This window comes from Mastomys coucha, unplaced genomic scaffold, assembly GCF_008632895.1.
Source record: "Mastomys coucha isolate ucsf_1 unplaced genomic scaffold, UCSF_Mcou_1 pScaffold1, whole genome shotgun sequence".
Taxonomy (NCBI): Eukaryota; Metazoa; Chordata; class Mammalia; order Rodentia; family Muridae; genus Mastomys; species Mastomys coucha.
The window spans coordinates 79,552,169-79,567,205 of NW_022196891.1; the positions used below are offsets into that span (position 1 = coordinate 79,552,169).

At 46.2% G+C, this 15,037-nt stretch overlaps 1 protein-coding gene across 1 annotated transcript in view; it reads left to right on the plus strand.

Moving 5' to 3' along the window:
* The window catches only part of Capn8 (calpain 8), a 68,855-nt gene that overhangs the window by 2,683 nt on the left and 51,135 nt on the right, over positions 1 to 15,037 (plus strand). Inside the window, 1 exon segment of the mRNA XM_031342985.1 lies at positions 4,174 to 4,243. Within this exon segment, the coding sequence (XP_031198845.1) occupies positions 4,174 to 4,243 (70 nt within the window).

Below are 15,037 nucleotides of genomic sequence, written 5' to 3' on the forward strand. Positions count from 1 at the left end.
CTGAATGGCTTTGCCAACATTCTCTCTTTTTAACCTAAGATTGTAGCAGAGCTTAGCAGACATTGCATATGAGTGTCCTTAGCTTCTGTCACAATGACAGGATGAACAATGTGATGGCATTGAGCAGGCAGGGTGGAGTCACTTCAGAAGCAGCACAGCGTAGTCTGTGGTTAGTAGTTGAGTTTGATTGAGTTCCCCAATACCTTGCTCATGAGGATACAGGGGACGTGAAATGACGTCGGAAATGGGTCCTGAACAGAGGCTGAGGACCAAGTCTAGGGTTCCTAGAGTGAGAAAACAGGAGTCCACAGGGGAAACCGAGACAGCGTATTGAGAGACATGAAACTCAAGAGCTTGTGAAGACACACGCCACAGAGGAAGGCTATTAGAGGGAGAGCAAGCCAATGGTAGCAACCGTTAAGGAGCATCCAGTGAGACGGGTCAGAAAATGCTCATTCTGGGTTACTGGAGATGTAGGAGAGTAGTTTTATGGAGTTGTGAAGAAGGTAGATTTCATGGGAGTGATGGATGAACAAATTCAAAAACATTTTTATTAATTATTCAAGAATTTTAGATATGCTTACAATGGCTGTCGATCCTATTGATCCCGACCCCTCTAACTCCTTCCAAACCCCACCCCCTCCACCTTCCCATCCTGTCCCTGCTTCATGAGTCCCTGAGTGTCCGGCTTTGTCTAGAAGACATTGTTTTACTCTGGTCATCCCAACCTCTGGCTCATACAGTCTTTCCGACCCCTCTTCTGAGCTGGTCCCTGAGTCTTGAGGGGACGAAGTGTGACATGCTTGCCCCATTTGTGGCTGAGCACTTCAGTGACACCCAGAGTCTGCATTTTGAACCACCTCCCTGCTGTGAGAATCGGTGGTATAGAGATACACATTTAGAGAGCAGTTTGCTACTATGTCCATTTAGCAGGATAACAGGAGGAAGGGATTTTTAAAAAGAATTGTTTAAGGAAAGAGATTCTTTCAAAGCCCCATTCAATGTGCTTTCTTCCCTTCTGTCTCGAGGTTACTTCATTCTTTATACAAGCAACATTTAAATTAAAAGATTTTCCAATCTGTTACCTTTTGGCTAGGCTTTTCAAACTCCTCCACCTCTTAGTTGTCAGGAAATAATGGTCCAGAGGATGGGAGCTCTTGAGCACCTGAGAATAGCACTGTTGTTACCGTTTTATAGTTAATGTAGTGTGTGTGTGTGTGTGTGTGTGTGTGGGTAGGGTATATATGTGTGTGGTGTGTATGTGGCATGTATGTGCTGTGTGTCTGTGGTATATGTGATATGGGTGTAGTGTGTTGTGTGTGTATGTGCTCTGTATGGTGTGTGTGTGTGTGTGTGTGTGTGTGGTATGTATGTATGTATGGTATGTGTGTGGTGTGTATGTGGTGTGTGTATGTGTTTGTGTATGCTGTGTGTGTGCTGTGTATGTATGAGTGTGCTGTGTATGGTGTGTATAAATGTGTGTGCTGTGGTATGTATTGTATGTGTTGGGCATGTGTTGTGCGTTATATGTATGTGCTGCAGTGTGGTGTATATATGTTCTGTGTGTAGTATATGTATGTGTGTATTGTGGTATGTGTTGTATGTGTGTTGTGGTGTGTGTTATATGTGTTTTGTGTGTGTTGTGTTGTGCATATATGTATGTGTGTTGTGTATGGTATGTGTATGTGATATATGTGCTTGTGTGTGTGTAGTGTGGTATGTAGTCTGTGCTGTGTGTGTATATTGTGGGGTGTATTGTGTGTATGTAGTGTGTGTTGTGTTGTGTGTATGTATGTATGTTATGTTGTGTAGTGTGTGGTGTGTGTGTGTGTGTGTTCCATGTCCCATCATGTGTGAAGGCAGAGGGAGGTTCTCCCTTCCCCCAATGAGTCCTCAGGAATTGAACTTATGTTGTTTGTCAGGCTTGGTGGCAGTATACAGTGTACAGGTATACGTGTACCTGCCGAGCCATCTCTCTGGCCCGTCGTGCCCTTCTTTCATTTGCCACCAGAGACTGCCGAAGATTAAAACAAAATAGAGCAAAAATTAAATCTCCCTCACTGGAGGGCTGGCTGAATGATTCATGGTGCTTTAATGCAACTGTAAAATCCTCTTTGTTCTAATAAAAGATGTAAAAGCTACCTTGATCACACAGACTCACACGAACACACACACACACACACACACACACGGGGGGGGGGTCGGGGGGAAGGCCCACCTTAGGATGATTGGGACGTACGGTGGGATGAGATCTGCGGTTGCTGAGAACCTTTCTCTGAAGGGGGAATTAGGCCCCTGGCTCTTCTCTTTCCCTCTCTCTCTTCCCCCTCCTTGCAGTCATGAGGTGATCAGGCCTCATTTACCACATTCTTGCCATGCCATCTGCCTCACCAGAGACCCCCAAACAATGGAACCGATCATGGACTGAACCTCCAAAGATGGGAACCCAAAGGAGATTTTCCTTCCTCTTTTTCCTCCTCTTCCTCCTCTTCTTCCTCCTCCCCCTGCCCCCCATCTCCTACTCCCTTCCTTCTCTAAAGAGAGTCTTTAACATTCCCTTAAAATAATGATCTTGCTTCCTTCTTCCAAGTGCTGGGATTATGGCTGTGTATCACCCTGCCTGACAACTTTTCTTCTTTGTAAGTTGATTACCCTGGCTACATTGTTACAGTAACAGGAAAGTTGGCTAAGACACACACACACACAGAGACACACATGAAAATGCGCTATTATACTAAAGACAGTTTTTGGAAGGATGTGCTGGAAATCTTAGGGGGTTTTATTACTTCCTGTTGGAATTTTGTATCAGTAACAGTTAACATTCTCAATGAAAAAAGATGTAAATAAAAAGTGACACCTGGGTGGGAGAGTGAGGTGTTCGGGGTGGGGAGGGAAGGGGGGAGGGGCTGTTTCTGGCCATGAAAGCAGGAGCTGACAGGTTCATAAAGGACTATAGGACTGCCTTCCAGAAAGTTCTGTCTCCTACTGTAGGATCTCAGAACTCCTCCTGTTCACAGCTCCACCTGGGCCCCACCCTTTTTGCTCAGCTCACTCCCTTGCCTCCTTGTCAGGTCGGATGTATCATTTCTTCACGGCTCTGGAGTGAGCAATGCCTGTCTGTAACCAAGCAGCCCATTGATTTCATGCCCCTTAGGAAATGTACTCTAAGTTCTCTTTGGTCCCTTGAGCTCCCACCCTTTCCCCTTAACAATTTGTCCTGTGTCCTGCCTTCTGACTGTCTCCTTTGGACACCCCTCTGTAGACTGTACTGTAGTAGACCGCCATTGTCCTCATGTGGCAGGCTGGTTAGCCAGAATTCCTGCTGGACTTTTAACATGCCCCTAGTCTTTTTACTCTGTTTCCCAATGACGTCAGCTTGATTTGCCTGTGCCAACCAAAAGCACTTCCAGGCCAGTGTCTTCCCTTTGTTCTCTTCAGTCCACCATCCCTTCCCTCTTCCCTGCCTGCTGTGATACTGTAATATCCAGAATGGGGCCTGGTAGGTCCTTCCTGGGTAAACAAAGAAAAAAGCTTAAAGCAAGCCTCCTGGTCCCTGTCCCCTAGTCTAGGTGACATCACCAGTGAGCAGATGCCAAGTGGAGGCTGGTGAATGACCTTATCCTATCCGAGTTCTCCTGTCTGGAAATGGTCCTCCCTGACAGCTCATCCCTGACTTCATCCTTGACACCGTCATGATCCAATCAGCTCCAAGATCCCTGCTTTCTAGTCAGGTGTTTAAGGGGTGTCCATAGGGTGCAATGCTTTTTGTCAAATAGCCCTCTCATTGGGCCTCTGTGTAAAGAGGGCTGCTGCCCAATGGGCAGGGTCGTATCTCAGTGTATTAGTACCTCAGCCTTCGCCTTTCTCCTGCCACAACACACCCTTCGGCCTTGTCACACCCATAGGGCACACACCCACACACCCAGCCTGCAGAGTAATCAAAATCCCGCTCATTACAGGGGCTTTGGGCTCCAGCTTTTGTCCTGTGGACCGGTAGCTGAGTGTCTCTGGTGTCCTCCCTTCTCTGGTCTTAGAGATCTGCCAGAGGAGTAGAGTCACGCACGTGTAGTGGTGGACAACCTACTGGCGTCTTCCAGGTCTGAGTTCTGTGCAGCCCCCATCCTTAAACATCTTCTGACTTGTGTTTTTTTTTTTTTCCTAAACTCCTTTCAGGAATTGTGTCCCAACCCTCAGTTTATCGTTGGCGGAGCCACACGCACAGACATCCGCCAAGGGGGTCTTGGTGAGTAACTGGGTTGAGTCCTATTTATTTAGGGCGAGGGCAGGTGAGCCTGCAGAGTGAGCAACATCAGATTAAGCTGTTAAGACGTGGGCCAACCCAATTACGCACGTATGGGCTTCTGTTTTCTGCGGCTGCGTACTTCATGGTGGGTCTCAGGGCTGTGACTAACTTTTGGCTTGCCTTGGCCAACCATTTTCTGCCAGCTCATTGAACTCCTTTCATGCTAGAGTGAAGAGCCAGGATTACATACCTACTATGGTAGAAACCCCAGGATGTTTTCCATAGTTGCCCTTCAGCAGGCAGAGCTTGCTGTGGAATGACCCGCTCTGTGTAATTACAGCAGAGGAGATGCCTCTGTCGTGAGTAAGAAAACATGATCCTATCTTTCACAGCCAAGCATTCTTTCCCAGGCGTGGGATCCTGGAAACAGGAGGATCCTTGGCCTCCTTTTAGGGGGCTAAGGAGTCATGGAGGAATGGGTACCAGCCAGGACGGGTTCAGTCCTCCAGACAAACGAACAAGGAAGCTAAGAAACAAACTCACAAACACCCACTGGCTCAGAAAACCCGCTATTTCCCCAAGTCTCGCAGTCTTCTCAAGCCAGCAGCAATTCAATTTAGACAATATTTTTATCTCTATTTTGTATGTTCCGTGCTCTCAGAGGCATACCTCAGTCTCAGAGGTCATGCTGGAATACAAGAGGCCTCCTGGTCCACTTCCCAGCACCGCAAATAATAAACAAAGTTTACTGATCAGAGGAGTTTGACAAAACAAACACAGTAACAGTTCACTTTGTCCATTTGACAAAACAAACACGGTAACAATTCACTTTGTCCGTTACAAAGTTTGTATCTTATTTCCAAAGGGAATCATTCAAGGCAGTTCCTAACCACTACATTTTCATATCTTCTCATCAGAGTTTAAATATGTTGAGGATATGAATAGAGACATACGTAGGACATTTTTTGGAGTGAGGGTGAATTTTATCCTGAGTGGCCCTGGGCTGGCTGAAGCAGAGAATAATAAGCATAAAGTTACCCACTGCCCTCCATCTCTGGAGTATCTGAGATCACAAGCCTGTGTGCCAAGTCCACCCGCCCATTATAGGCCATGTTGGGATCAAACTCATGACCTTTGGTGTAGTAAGCCAGCCCTCTATCCACTGAAGAACATCCGGACTTTTTTTTTTTTTTTAATATCAGAATATTGTTAGGGCACAAAATTTACCTGAAAATCAAGTTTTAAACAGTTCTTAACTGTTTAAACACAAATGAGGTACTTCTTGTCTTACTTCTTTAAAAAAAAATAATGAGTGGCTCGTAGGAATAGTGTGACGTGATTGGGAGTTTATGTGATTCTGCCATTTCTTTCTTTCTTTCTTTCTTTCTTTTTTTTTTTTTTTTTTTTTTTTTTTTTTTTTTTTTTTTTTTTTTTTTTTTTTTTTTGGTTTTTCAAGACAGGGTTTCTCTGTATAGCCCTGGCTGTCCTGGAACTTACTCTGTAGACCAGGCTGGCCTCAAACTCAGAAATCTGCCTGCCTCTGCCTCCCAAGTGCTGGGATTAAAGGCGTGCATCACCGCTGTCCGTCTGCCATTTCCTAATATGGAGAGAGCATTCAGAAATACTACTCTCGGGGTTGGGGCTCAGTGGTAGAGTGCTTGCTTAGCATGGAGGGAGCCCTAGGTTTAATCCCCATTGCCATTGCTAGCAGAAAACCAACAACAGATAGCCCTCTCCACACTGCACAGCTCCTCAGGCCCGTTATTGAAATATTCCAAATGTGTAAGGTGTATATATCTCATAAAAAAGGAAGAAGTCTAGGTTGTCCTTCGTAATGGGTTAGCTCTGTGGACTTCCAGCCCTCCTAAACCCACAGCCTCCCTACACCGAATTGGACAAAAGTGAATAGGTTTTATGGCACAGTGGGATCCTAAATTAAATTTGCTAATCTTCCATACTGCCTTGCTACCAGTTAGTGGAGAGCTACAAAACACAGATTAGAGATGTGTGTGTGTGTGTGTGTGTGTGTGTGTGTGTGTGAGAGAGAGAGAGAGAGAGAGAGAGAGAGAGAGAGAGAGAGAGACAGACAGACAGAGAGACAGAGAGACAGAGACAGAGACAGAGACAGAGACAGAGAGACAGAGAGACAGAGAAAGAGAGAGAGAGAGAGAGAGAACTTGATGAAAATATGCAACACCCTCCTTCTACACCAACCCTTTGACTTTGTTTCTTAGCCAGTTTCCCTTTCTCTCCCTCTCCCCATCCCCCCTCTCCCCATTCCAATCTCCCAGTCCCTCTTTCCCTCCCTCCTTTCCTCCTTGTTCCAGCCTGGAAAACCCTTTTCTCTGAAGCCTGTGGGAAACCATCATGACTTGGAAAATTGCAGGGCAGTTGATTTTAAATGCTTTCAGTGTTCCGTCCCTCAACGAGTACAGCAAATAGCTTAGTCAGAACTCAGGAAGCAGGAAACCCAAATGGGGTGCCCCACTCCCAGAAACGCATACCCTGCATCTTCCTGGCCCTGCTGTGAGGCCCTCAGAGGGGTGAATGTGCTGACCTTTTGCATGCTCCAGGTGAGGACACACTGCCCTTTTCCTTCAAGCTAAACAGTTAGTCTAATTTAGCGAACAGCCCAGGGAAACACAACTTTGAATGTCTGCCTTTAATGGCTCCTTGTTAGAGACCTTTTAACTTTGGGAAAGGCTGTTAATGAGAGCTTTTTCATTGATTGACTTGGTGGGATTGTCCTTTGATTACTGTTAAGCAAGGAGATTTGAGAGCTTCCAGAAGGGGCTGGAGCGTTTCCATGGAGAATGTGTGTGGTGGATGGAGACCCGCGCTGGAAGCATAGGAAATGAACCTGACTGGCTCTCTTGACTACTGCTCACATCAAAACAACTGGAGCTGCCACTGTGGTGGTGGATTTTAATGAAGAGAGTTAGAAAAGGGGTCACTGAGCACCCAAGGAGAACAGGTGCCCAGGTCCCTGTTTATCAAGACTGTATTGAGTATGCAGAAAAAAAAGGTGTCTCATAGCTAAGGCTGAAACCAGTGGCTGAGCCACTGCAGCTCTCATGGCCTGTGAGATCTGAGTCAGGGTCGGTCCTGAACCACAAGGAAAGATTCCTCACTTGATATAGCTCACCTTCCCGAGGGCTCAGGAAGTTTGACGTAGCACTTGCCGATTTGGGTGTGGCAGAAGGCAATGCTTGCTTAATGCCTCGTTGACATTTCAGAGTCCAACGCCGGCACCTGAGTGTCATATGTTTTCTTTAATTAAAAATTTTAAAATACTTAATTTATACACTAAAAAAAGGTCATTTGTTTATTTTTGGGGATTGAACCCAGGGCTATTGGGCATGACAGGTGGGACTGGTACCACTGAACTATACCGGAGTACTCCCTTCTTTTGAAATTCATTTTAAGATAGACTAAGTTGCACAGACAGGCCTCAAACTCACTCTGCAAGCCAGGTGTGCCATGTTCTCATGCTCCTTCTGCTGGGATTTCTCTGAGTGTTTGGGATTATACGTGTGTACCAAAACTCTGAGCTGAAAACAATATCTTTTTCATAGAATTCTTATGATAATTTTTGGTACGCACATTTAAAAATTAAAACATTGCAGTATCTCTAAACAATACTTGAGGGCTGTAACACTCCTCCACTGACCCTCACAACACTCCTCCATTTCTCTATAAAATGTCTATTTTCTTCACAATGCTTCAAAGACCCAAATAGAGTGTGTTTTTGTCCCATCAGAATACTCTACCATCCCATAATGGTATTCTACTGTTCCATCATAGTGCTCCACTATCCCATCCCAGTGCTCCATCATCCCATCTCAGTTCTCCACCAGTCTATCCCAATGCTCCACCATCCTATCCCAGTGCTCTGCCATCCCATCCCAGTGCTCCACTATTCCATCCCAGTGCTCCACCATCCCATCTCAGTGCTCCACCATCCCATCCCAGTGCTCCGCCATCCCATCCCAGTGCTCCACCATCCCATCCCAGTGCTCCACCATCCCATCCCAGTGCTCCACTATTCTATCCCAGTGCTCCACCATCTCATTACAGTTATTTACTGCTCACCATGCTCCATTGTTTCATCATAATCCTTGACTTTCTTATTCCAATGCTCTATCGTGCCATCCTAGTACTCCACTGTGTTATTTCAATGCTCCACCATCTTATCACCATACTCCATTGTTCCTTCATAATCCTTGACTTTCTTATCACAGTTTTCCATTGTCCCATCCCACTGCTCTACTGTGCCATCACAGTGCTCCAATGACCCATCACAGTGCTCCAGTGTCCTATGACAGTGCTCCAGTGTCCCATCATGATGCTTTGCTCTCCTGATTCACCACAATGCTCTACCGTATAATTCTAATATTCTATCACAAGGTGTGTTCAACTCATCACGATGTTCTGTCCATTGCTTCACTGTAGTGTTCTACCATCCCAAGATAGTGCTCCATGGTCCTATCCCAGGGGCACCACTGTGCCATCGGTGTTCCATCACAATACCCCATTGTTTCATTACAGTTGTCCTTCTATCCCAATGTTGACCTGTCTCATCCCAGTTCTCTGTCCCATTGCAGTTCTCTACTGTCCCACCACAGTGCTCCATTTCCTATCATAGTGCTCCAATGTTTCATCACAGTGATATCATCTCAATGCTTCATTAACTAATCAAAATGTGCATCTTTTTCATCACAATGCTCAGTCCCATTATAATGTTCCACTGTCCCTTGACTGACAGTGCTCCACTGTCCCATCAAAGTGCCCCATGTCCCATCATAATGCTTCATCATCCAATCAAAATTCTTCACTGTACTATCAGGAAGCTCCACTGTGCATCAAACAATATTACAATGCTGTCTTGACACTACAGTCCCTTGTGTTGTTCCAGTGTTCTGTCTTTCACAATGTCACACCGTCCCACTGCAATGCTGTATTCCCTCCTTATAATAATCCACTGTCCTATCAGAGTGCTCCATGTCCCATTATGGTGCTCTACTGTCCACCACAGTGCCTTTGTCTCATATCAGCGCTCCATTGTTCCAAAACAACGCTCTCAAAGCATAGTGCTTCCTATGAACGAACTCTCACAATGTTTTAAAATTCTATCACACTGCTATACCTTCCCCGTATAATATTCCATCATAGTGACCTACCATTACATCATAGTGCTCCACTACCTACCTTATCACAGTGGTCCATGGTCCTATCACAGTGCTCCACTACCTCATCACAGTGCTCCACGGTCCCATGGTTGTATCCACTTAAGCCATCACAGTGTTCCACTACCTCATCACAGTGCTCCATGGTCCCATCACAGTGCTCCATGGTCCCATCACAGTGCTCCATGGTCCCATCACAGTGCTCCACTACCTCATCACAGTGCTCCATGGTCCCATGGTTGAATCCACCTGAGCCATCACAGTGCTCCACGGTCCCATGGTTGTATCCACTTGAGCCATCATAGTAGTCCACTGTTGTACCTCGATGCTCCTTTGCCCCTATACTAATCTTCTACCTGCCATGGTATTTCCTCCTCTGTCCATGCAATTTGACCAGTGCATGTCCCAGAGCATCTGATGTCTCTGTGGCACTGAGCTTAGTGGCTATTACACAAGAAGGTACATTTGTGTATCAGAACCCATTTAGTGCCTGGCTTTAGATGTCCTACCCAACTACCCTAAGGAAAATGGGGAATATACTGGCTCACGGATAGGAGATTGTCTGTTGGCATTGGTGAGCTGGTATCCATGGATCTAAATGTTCCTGGCATACCATCTGACCATCTTCCATCTCGCTAGTTTGTATGAGTTGGCTGCTTCCACGGAAGAGAAGATCCATGTAGTGGGAAATCTGACCACTACTGGTCTCCCATTCTCCTCAGTAGCTTTGGCTTTATAGACATCATAGGAGGCTTCTGATATGATGGTTGGGATGCTCATCCACACAGTGGGCCAGTTGCTGCAGACAGAAGGGTAAACTTCCTTATAGCCAGCCCAGTCGGGGACCTGGACTCACTGTTAGGATTGTGAGTACTCCACAAACCACAGGGAAGACTTTCCAAAAGAAATGGGCAGTGGCTCTTGCTAAACACTATGAAAAAAGGACAGTGGGACATTTAAATGTATATGTCTGAGGTGGGGACAGGGGTTTGACACAGTTTGGGCTTTTCCACTGCTGCGTCATATCTGTCCTCTGAGCCCAGGGCCCTGGCTTCTTTCCTTCTCCAATCCATCACCCTAGCATGCCCATCCCCATTCCTTCCCTCGGGGCTCCCATTCTCTCTTTGATTAGTAATTAGCTAAGACAATTTCAGTGCATCTGTGGAGATGTGGGTTTTCATGGTTGGCTGGTGAATGCCCTTTCTCCCATCTTCACAGTTATAATTCAACCACCCAGGTAAATGAGGTTAGGGACTAACACTTGTTTCCTTATCAACCTGGAAGGGGTCACCACCATGGATAGAAATGGTGGCTAACACTTGCTTCCTTATCAACCTGGAAGGGGTCACCACTATGGATAGAAATGGCGGCTAACAGCCCTGGACGTCACAACCATGTGCTTCACAGGTTTTTTCATGGTGTGAAGCGGTGTTCAGAGAGGGTTTGCAGCACTTTGATCTTTGACCTAAACTCTCTGTCATTGTTTATTATTAAAGTATTTGAAAATTGATATAACCAAAGCCTGAGACCTCTTGTGGCTTTCTTCCTGGCTTCCCAGGATCATCAACAATCAGGTTGGACAAGGCATAGAACAAGGGCTTTATCCTGAAGTTGCCTATGCACCTTCATTTTCAAAAGCTTGAAGTTTTGTGGAAACCAGGTAGTCTTTTGTGGAAATCAGCTTTCTGGCATGAATGGGTAGGGACATTAAGAAATGAAAAGGGGTCTGAAGGAGCTTGCTGAGCCTCAACAAGAGAAGAATGTTCTAGAAACAGTTCATAAATGGCTCCTTGATAGTAACTGTGGAGAAAGGTACACAAAGACGACTCCACTCACTGCTACTGCACCCCCTGTTAGGATTTCCAGAGATGACTGGTCTCTAGTAAGCTCAGTGGCCATGACTAACTCTCCATCCAGTCCTTGCCTCTGTTCACAGGACAGGAGAAAACGTTACCATGCAGTGTCCTTGGTGTTCAAATCTATGGAAAGGCAAAGGACTCAAAGGCCTTTTGTGACTTATGGGCCCAAATGCCACATGAAGGTGTATTCTCAATGGCAGAGACCTTGGTCCCTAGAAAATAAAATTTTGGAAGCTCACTGCCTTTAGAAAAGCATTTTTCCCCTCTTTAACAAATATGAATCACAGACTTCCAGAAGGTAAAGAGAAGTCAGCGAGCTTTCTGAAAAACATATTGTAATATTTATCCCAAATTTAAATCTATTGAGTTGTTTTTCTTTCCTTCTCTCTCTCCCTCCCTCCCTCCCTCCCTCCCTCACAGCCTGCCTCCCTCCTTCCCTCTTCCTTTGTCCCTCCCCCTTCCTTCTTCCTTGTCTTTTCTTTTGGGTTAGGGAAGACACCTCCCGCTCCTTCAGTCCCCCCTCCCATCCTCAGCACATAAATGCTCCACCACTGACACATTGGCTCTCCCTTTTATATTTCGCTATCATGTGCCTGGTGTGCTTGTGTCTGTGTGTGGTCACTCCCCCCCACCCCCTTTCTCTATTGACCTTAGTTTTCTCTTCACCTCTCTGGAATTGATATCTTAGTCATCTCTGTTGCATTTATTGAGTAGGGTTTTATATTCTGTATTCATGTTTTCAAAGGAGACTGAGTGAGACATTTCATGTCTCTAAAGATAATCGAAAGCCCAATAGCTATGACATGACCTCATCACCCTCACGGATGGAGCTCTGGCATTGATTTTCTTCTGTGAGCCAGCTCTTCCCCCATGGGCAGGGCCTGGATTCCTGGGGCAGAGACGGGCATATGCACTCGACAGTAATTGAGAGTAGTGTCAGCCACCTTAAGACATCATCTGATCTGTAACATCCTCCCAGGACTGGGGTGAAGCAGATCAATTCACTAGGTCCGGGTGCTTACTTTTAATGAGCAACTGGGGACGCTTCTGCAAGCACAACGGCCCAAAGTCTGCTCATTGATTCTGGAGAGCACAGGTCAGACCTCCGGGGGGTAGGAGAAACGGCAGGGGCCAGTTCCAGGCTATCCATGGGGGGACATGGGATGCTGATGAGGTCTCATCTTCCTTTTGCTGTTGTCTCTGCTCCTGTCTCCAATGCCCTCATGTTCTGTTCCACTGTGACCCTCCACCTTTCTCTTCTGAGCAAAGGTGCTGGGGACAAGCATTAACATTTGCTGTGAGTTTGACACACCGAGTTACTAAAAGATATTCATATTGGCTCTTATTCCGGAACATAGGAGAATTCTACACTATACACTCAATTCCATTCACCCCTACTTCTGGTAGGACTGGAAGTGCAGAAAAACAGGGCTGGCAACTCCAGCCACTTAGTATCATAGAACAATTGCTACAATTACACAAAATATCACTTTGCTTGATACTTTGTCCCTATCACATTCCTTAGGCACTCCCCCATATCTTTAAGAAGTGAACGAACCACAGACATTGTAATTTCAAAACAAAATTGATAATTCTCAAAAGAATTGGACTGGAACACTATTATTTTGTTTTGTTTTTTTGAGACAGGGTTTCTCTGTATAGCTCTGGCTGTCCTGGAACTCACTCTGTAGACCAGGCTGGCCTCGAACTCAGAAATCTGCCTGCCTCTGCCTCCCAAGTGCTGAGATTAAAGGCGTGTGCCACCACCGCCCAGCATTACTTTTTATTCTATGCATTTAGAAACACTGTTCTGAGATCAAACATATGGCTTCACTGAGCTGCCACCAGGGTCGTGTCACAGGCAAGATGAAGGTTAATTACAATGCGCCAGTCCACTTCTCCAGGAGAAGATTCGTCAGGATGGCTTTTTTTTTTTTTAAAGATTTCTTTATTTATTTGATGCATATGAGTATACACTGTAGCTGTACAGATAGTTGTGAGCCTTCATCTGGTTGTTGGGAATTGAATTTAGGACCGCTGCTTGCTCCAGTCAATCCCACTTGCTCTGGCCCAGAGATATATTTATTATTATAAGTACACTGTACCTGTCTTCAGACATACCAGAAGGCGTCGGATCTCATTATGGGTGGTTGTGAGCCACCATGTGGTTGCTGGGATTTGAACTCAGGACCTTCAGAAGAGCAGTCAGTGCTCTTACCCAATGAGCCATCTCACCAGCCCCCAGGATGGCTTTTTAAGTTTAGTATATTCTGGTTTTATGTGCTTATATAGAATATAGCTCAGTGCAGTACTTTTCGTCCTTCAGGATGGAAATACCATTCTCAACTATAAAAGGTGCAGATGAGCCTCCAGAGCCCCCAGGGAGACACTCTCTTCATCCCAGGAGGAGGCGATGGACAGGCTCAAGTATAAGCTTCTCTCTTTAGGCTCGGTCTTGGCTGAGTAGCCTGAGTTTGGATGTGCAAGCTGTCTCCCACAGTGTGGCAGATTCCTATGCAGAGGGCTCCGGCTGAAATCCATCTGTGTTGCTTTAATATATTCCACAGATCCCACCGTTTGTGCCCTGCCGGAAGCATAGATGTTTGCTTCCTTCTTGTGACCTGCATTTTGACGAAGTCCTTTGTAAACTTCCAAAGTCCTAGAGAGGAACTTTTCATCATTGGCCAATCATGATGGTTAGTTAGGTTTCTGTGTTCCCCCTGGTACTTCAGGAGCCCCTACCTCAGACACCAGGTTACAGGACGTAGGTACAGGAGGCTCTGGACCACCGGAGGACACTGTAATAGAGCACTGAGCACTGGCAATATGATGTTTCAGTCCTCAGAGGCTGGGGATGCTGCTGAACAGGAGAAGTGACTGGAGGTTGGGGATGGGGCAGCGAGGGCGAAGTCGCAGTATAAGCTCAGGTCCTTCACGTTCAGGGAGCTGTATTGGAAGGGCCGGCAATTACATCTGGGGCTGTTGCTCAGAGATGTATAATGTCAGTCCTCGAGAAACCAGCTCTCACTGTCCAAGGACCCACAAGAGCCTTTCCTCCTGCATGGAACCCGTGGCGCCTGTTCACAGGAGATAACACAGTTCCACAAGGCTGTCAATCTGACTCAAGGAAGCAGACATGATTCCACAAGCTATTCAAGGCATCGTGCTCTTGTGAATGCTTTCACCTGCCCCATCCCTTCCAAGATGTCACCCCTTGACTGACATCTCTGGGCACATCATCCCAGTCCCTGCCTCTGGCTATCTCCCTCCCACAGCTGGACTTTATTTTCTTTATGGCATTAACCACCACCTGGCACTTTGCTTATTAATGGCCTTCCTTACGAAAATGTCCCACACAAGATGTCAAAGATTGCCTTTGACACGTACACTTAGGGCCAGGAGTCACACTTGGTCCAGAGTGACCACTTGTGAGATGAATTTGTACAGAAAGTTTGAAATTGCTTTCAGCTGATGACGTTTCCTCTGCAGGGCCCCCTGCCTCCCTGTTCAGCTTTCTTCCTCGTGCTTGTCAACTGTGCTCAGGATGTTTACCCAGCCTAAAACTGCCTGTTCCAATCTCTAATCCTCTTCTGCATTTTGACTTCAGAGTTGCTTGCAGGTGGAAAGTCATCTTCGCTTTCCTTTGTTTCTTTCTTTTCTTTTCTTTTCTTTTCTTTTCTCCTTCTCCTTCTCCTCCTTCTCCTCCTTCTCCTTCTCCCTCCCTTTCCCCCTCCCCCTCCCCTCCCCCC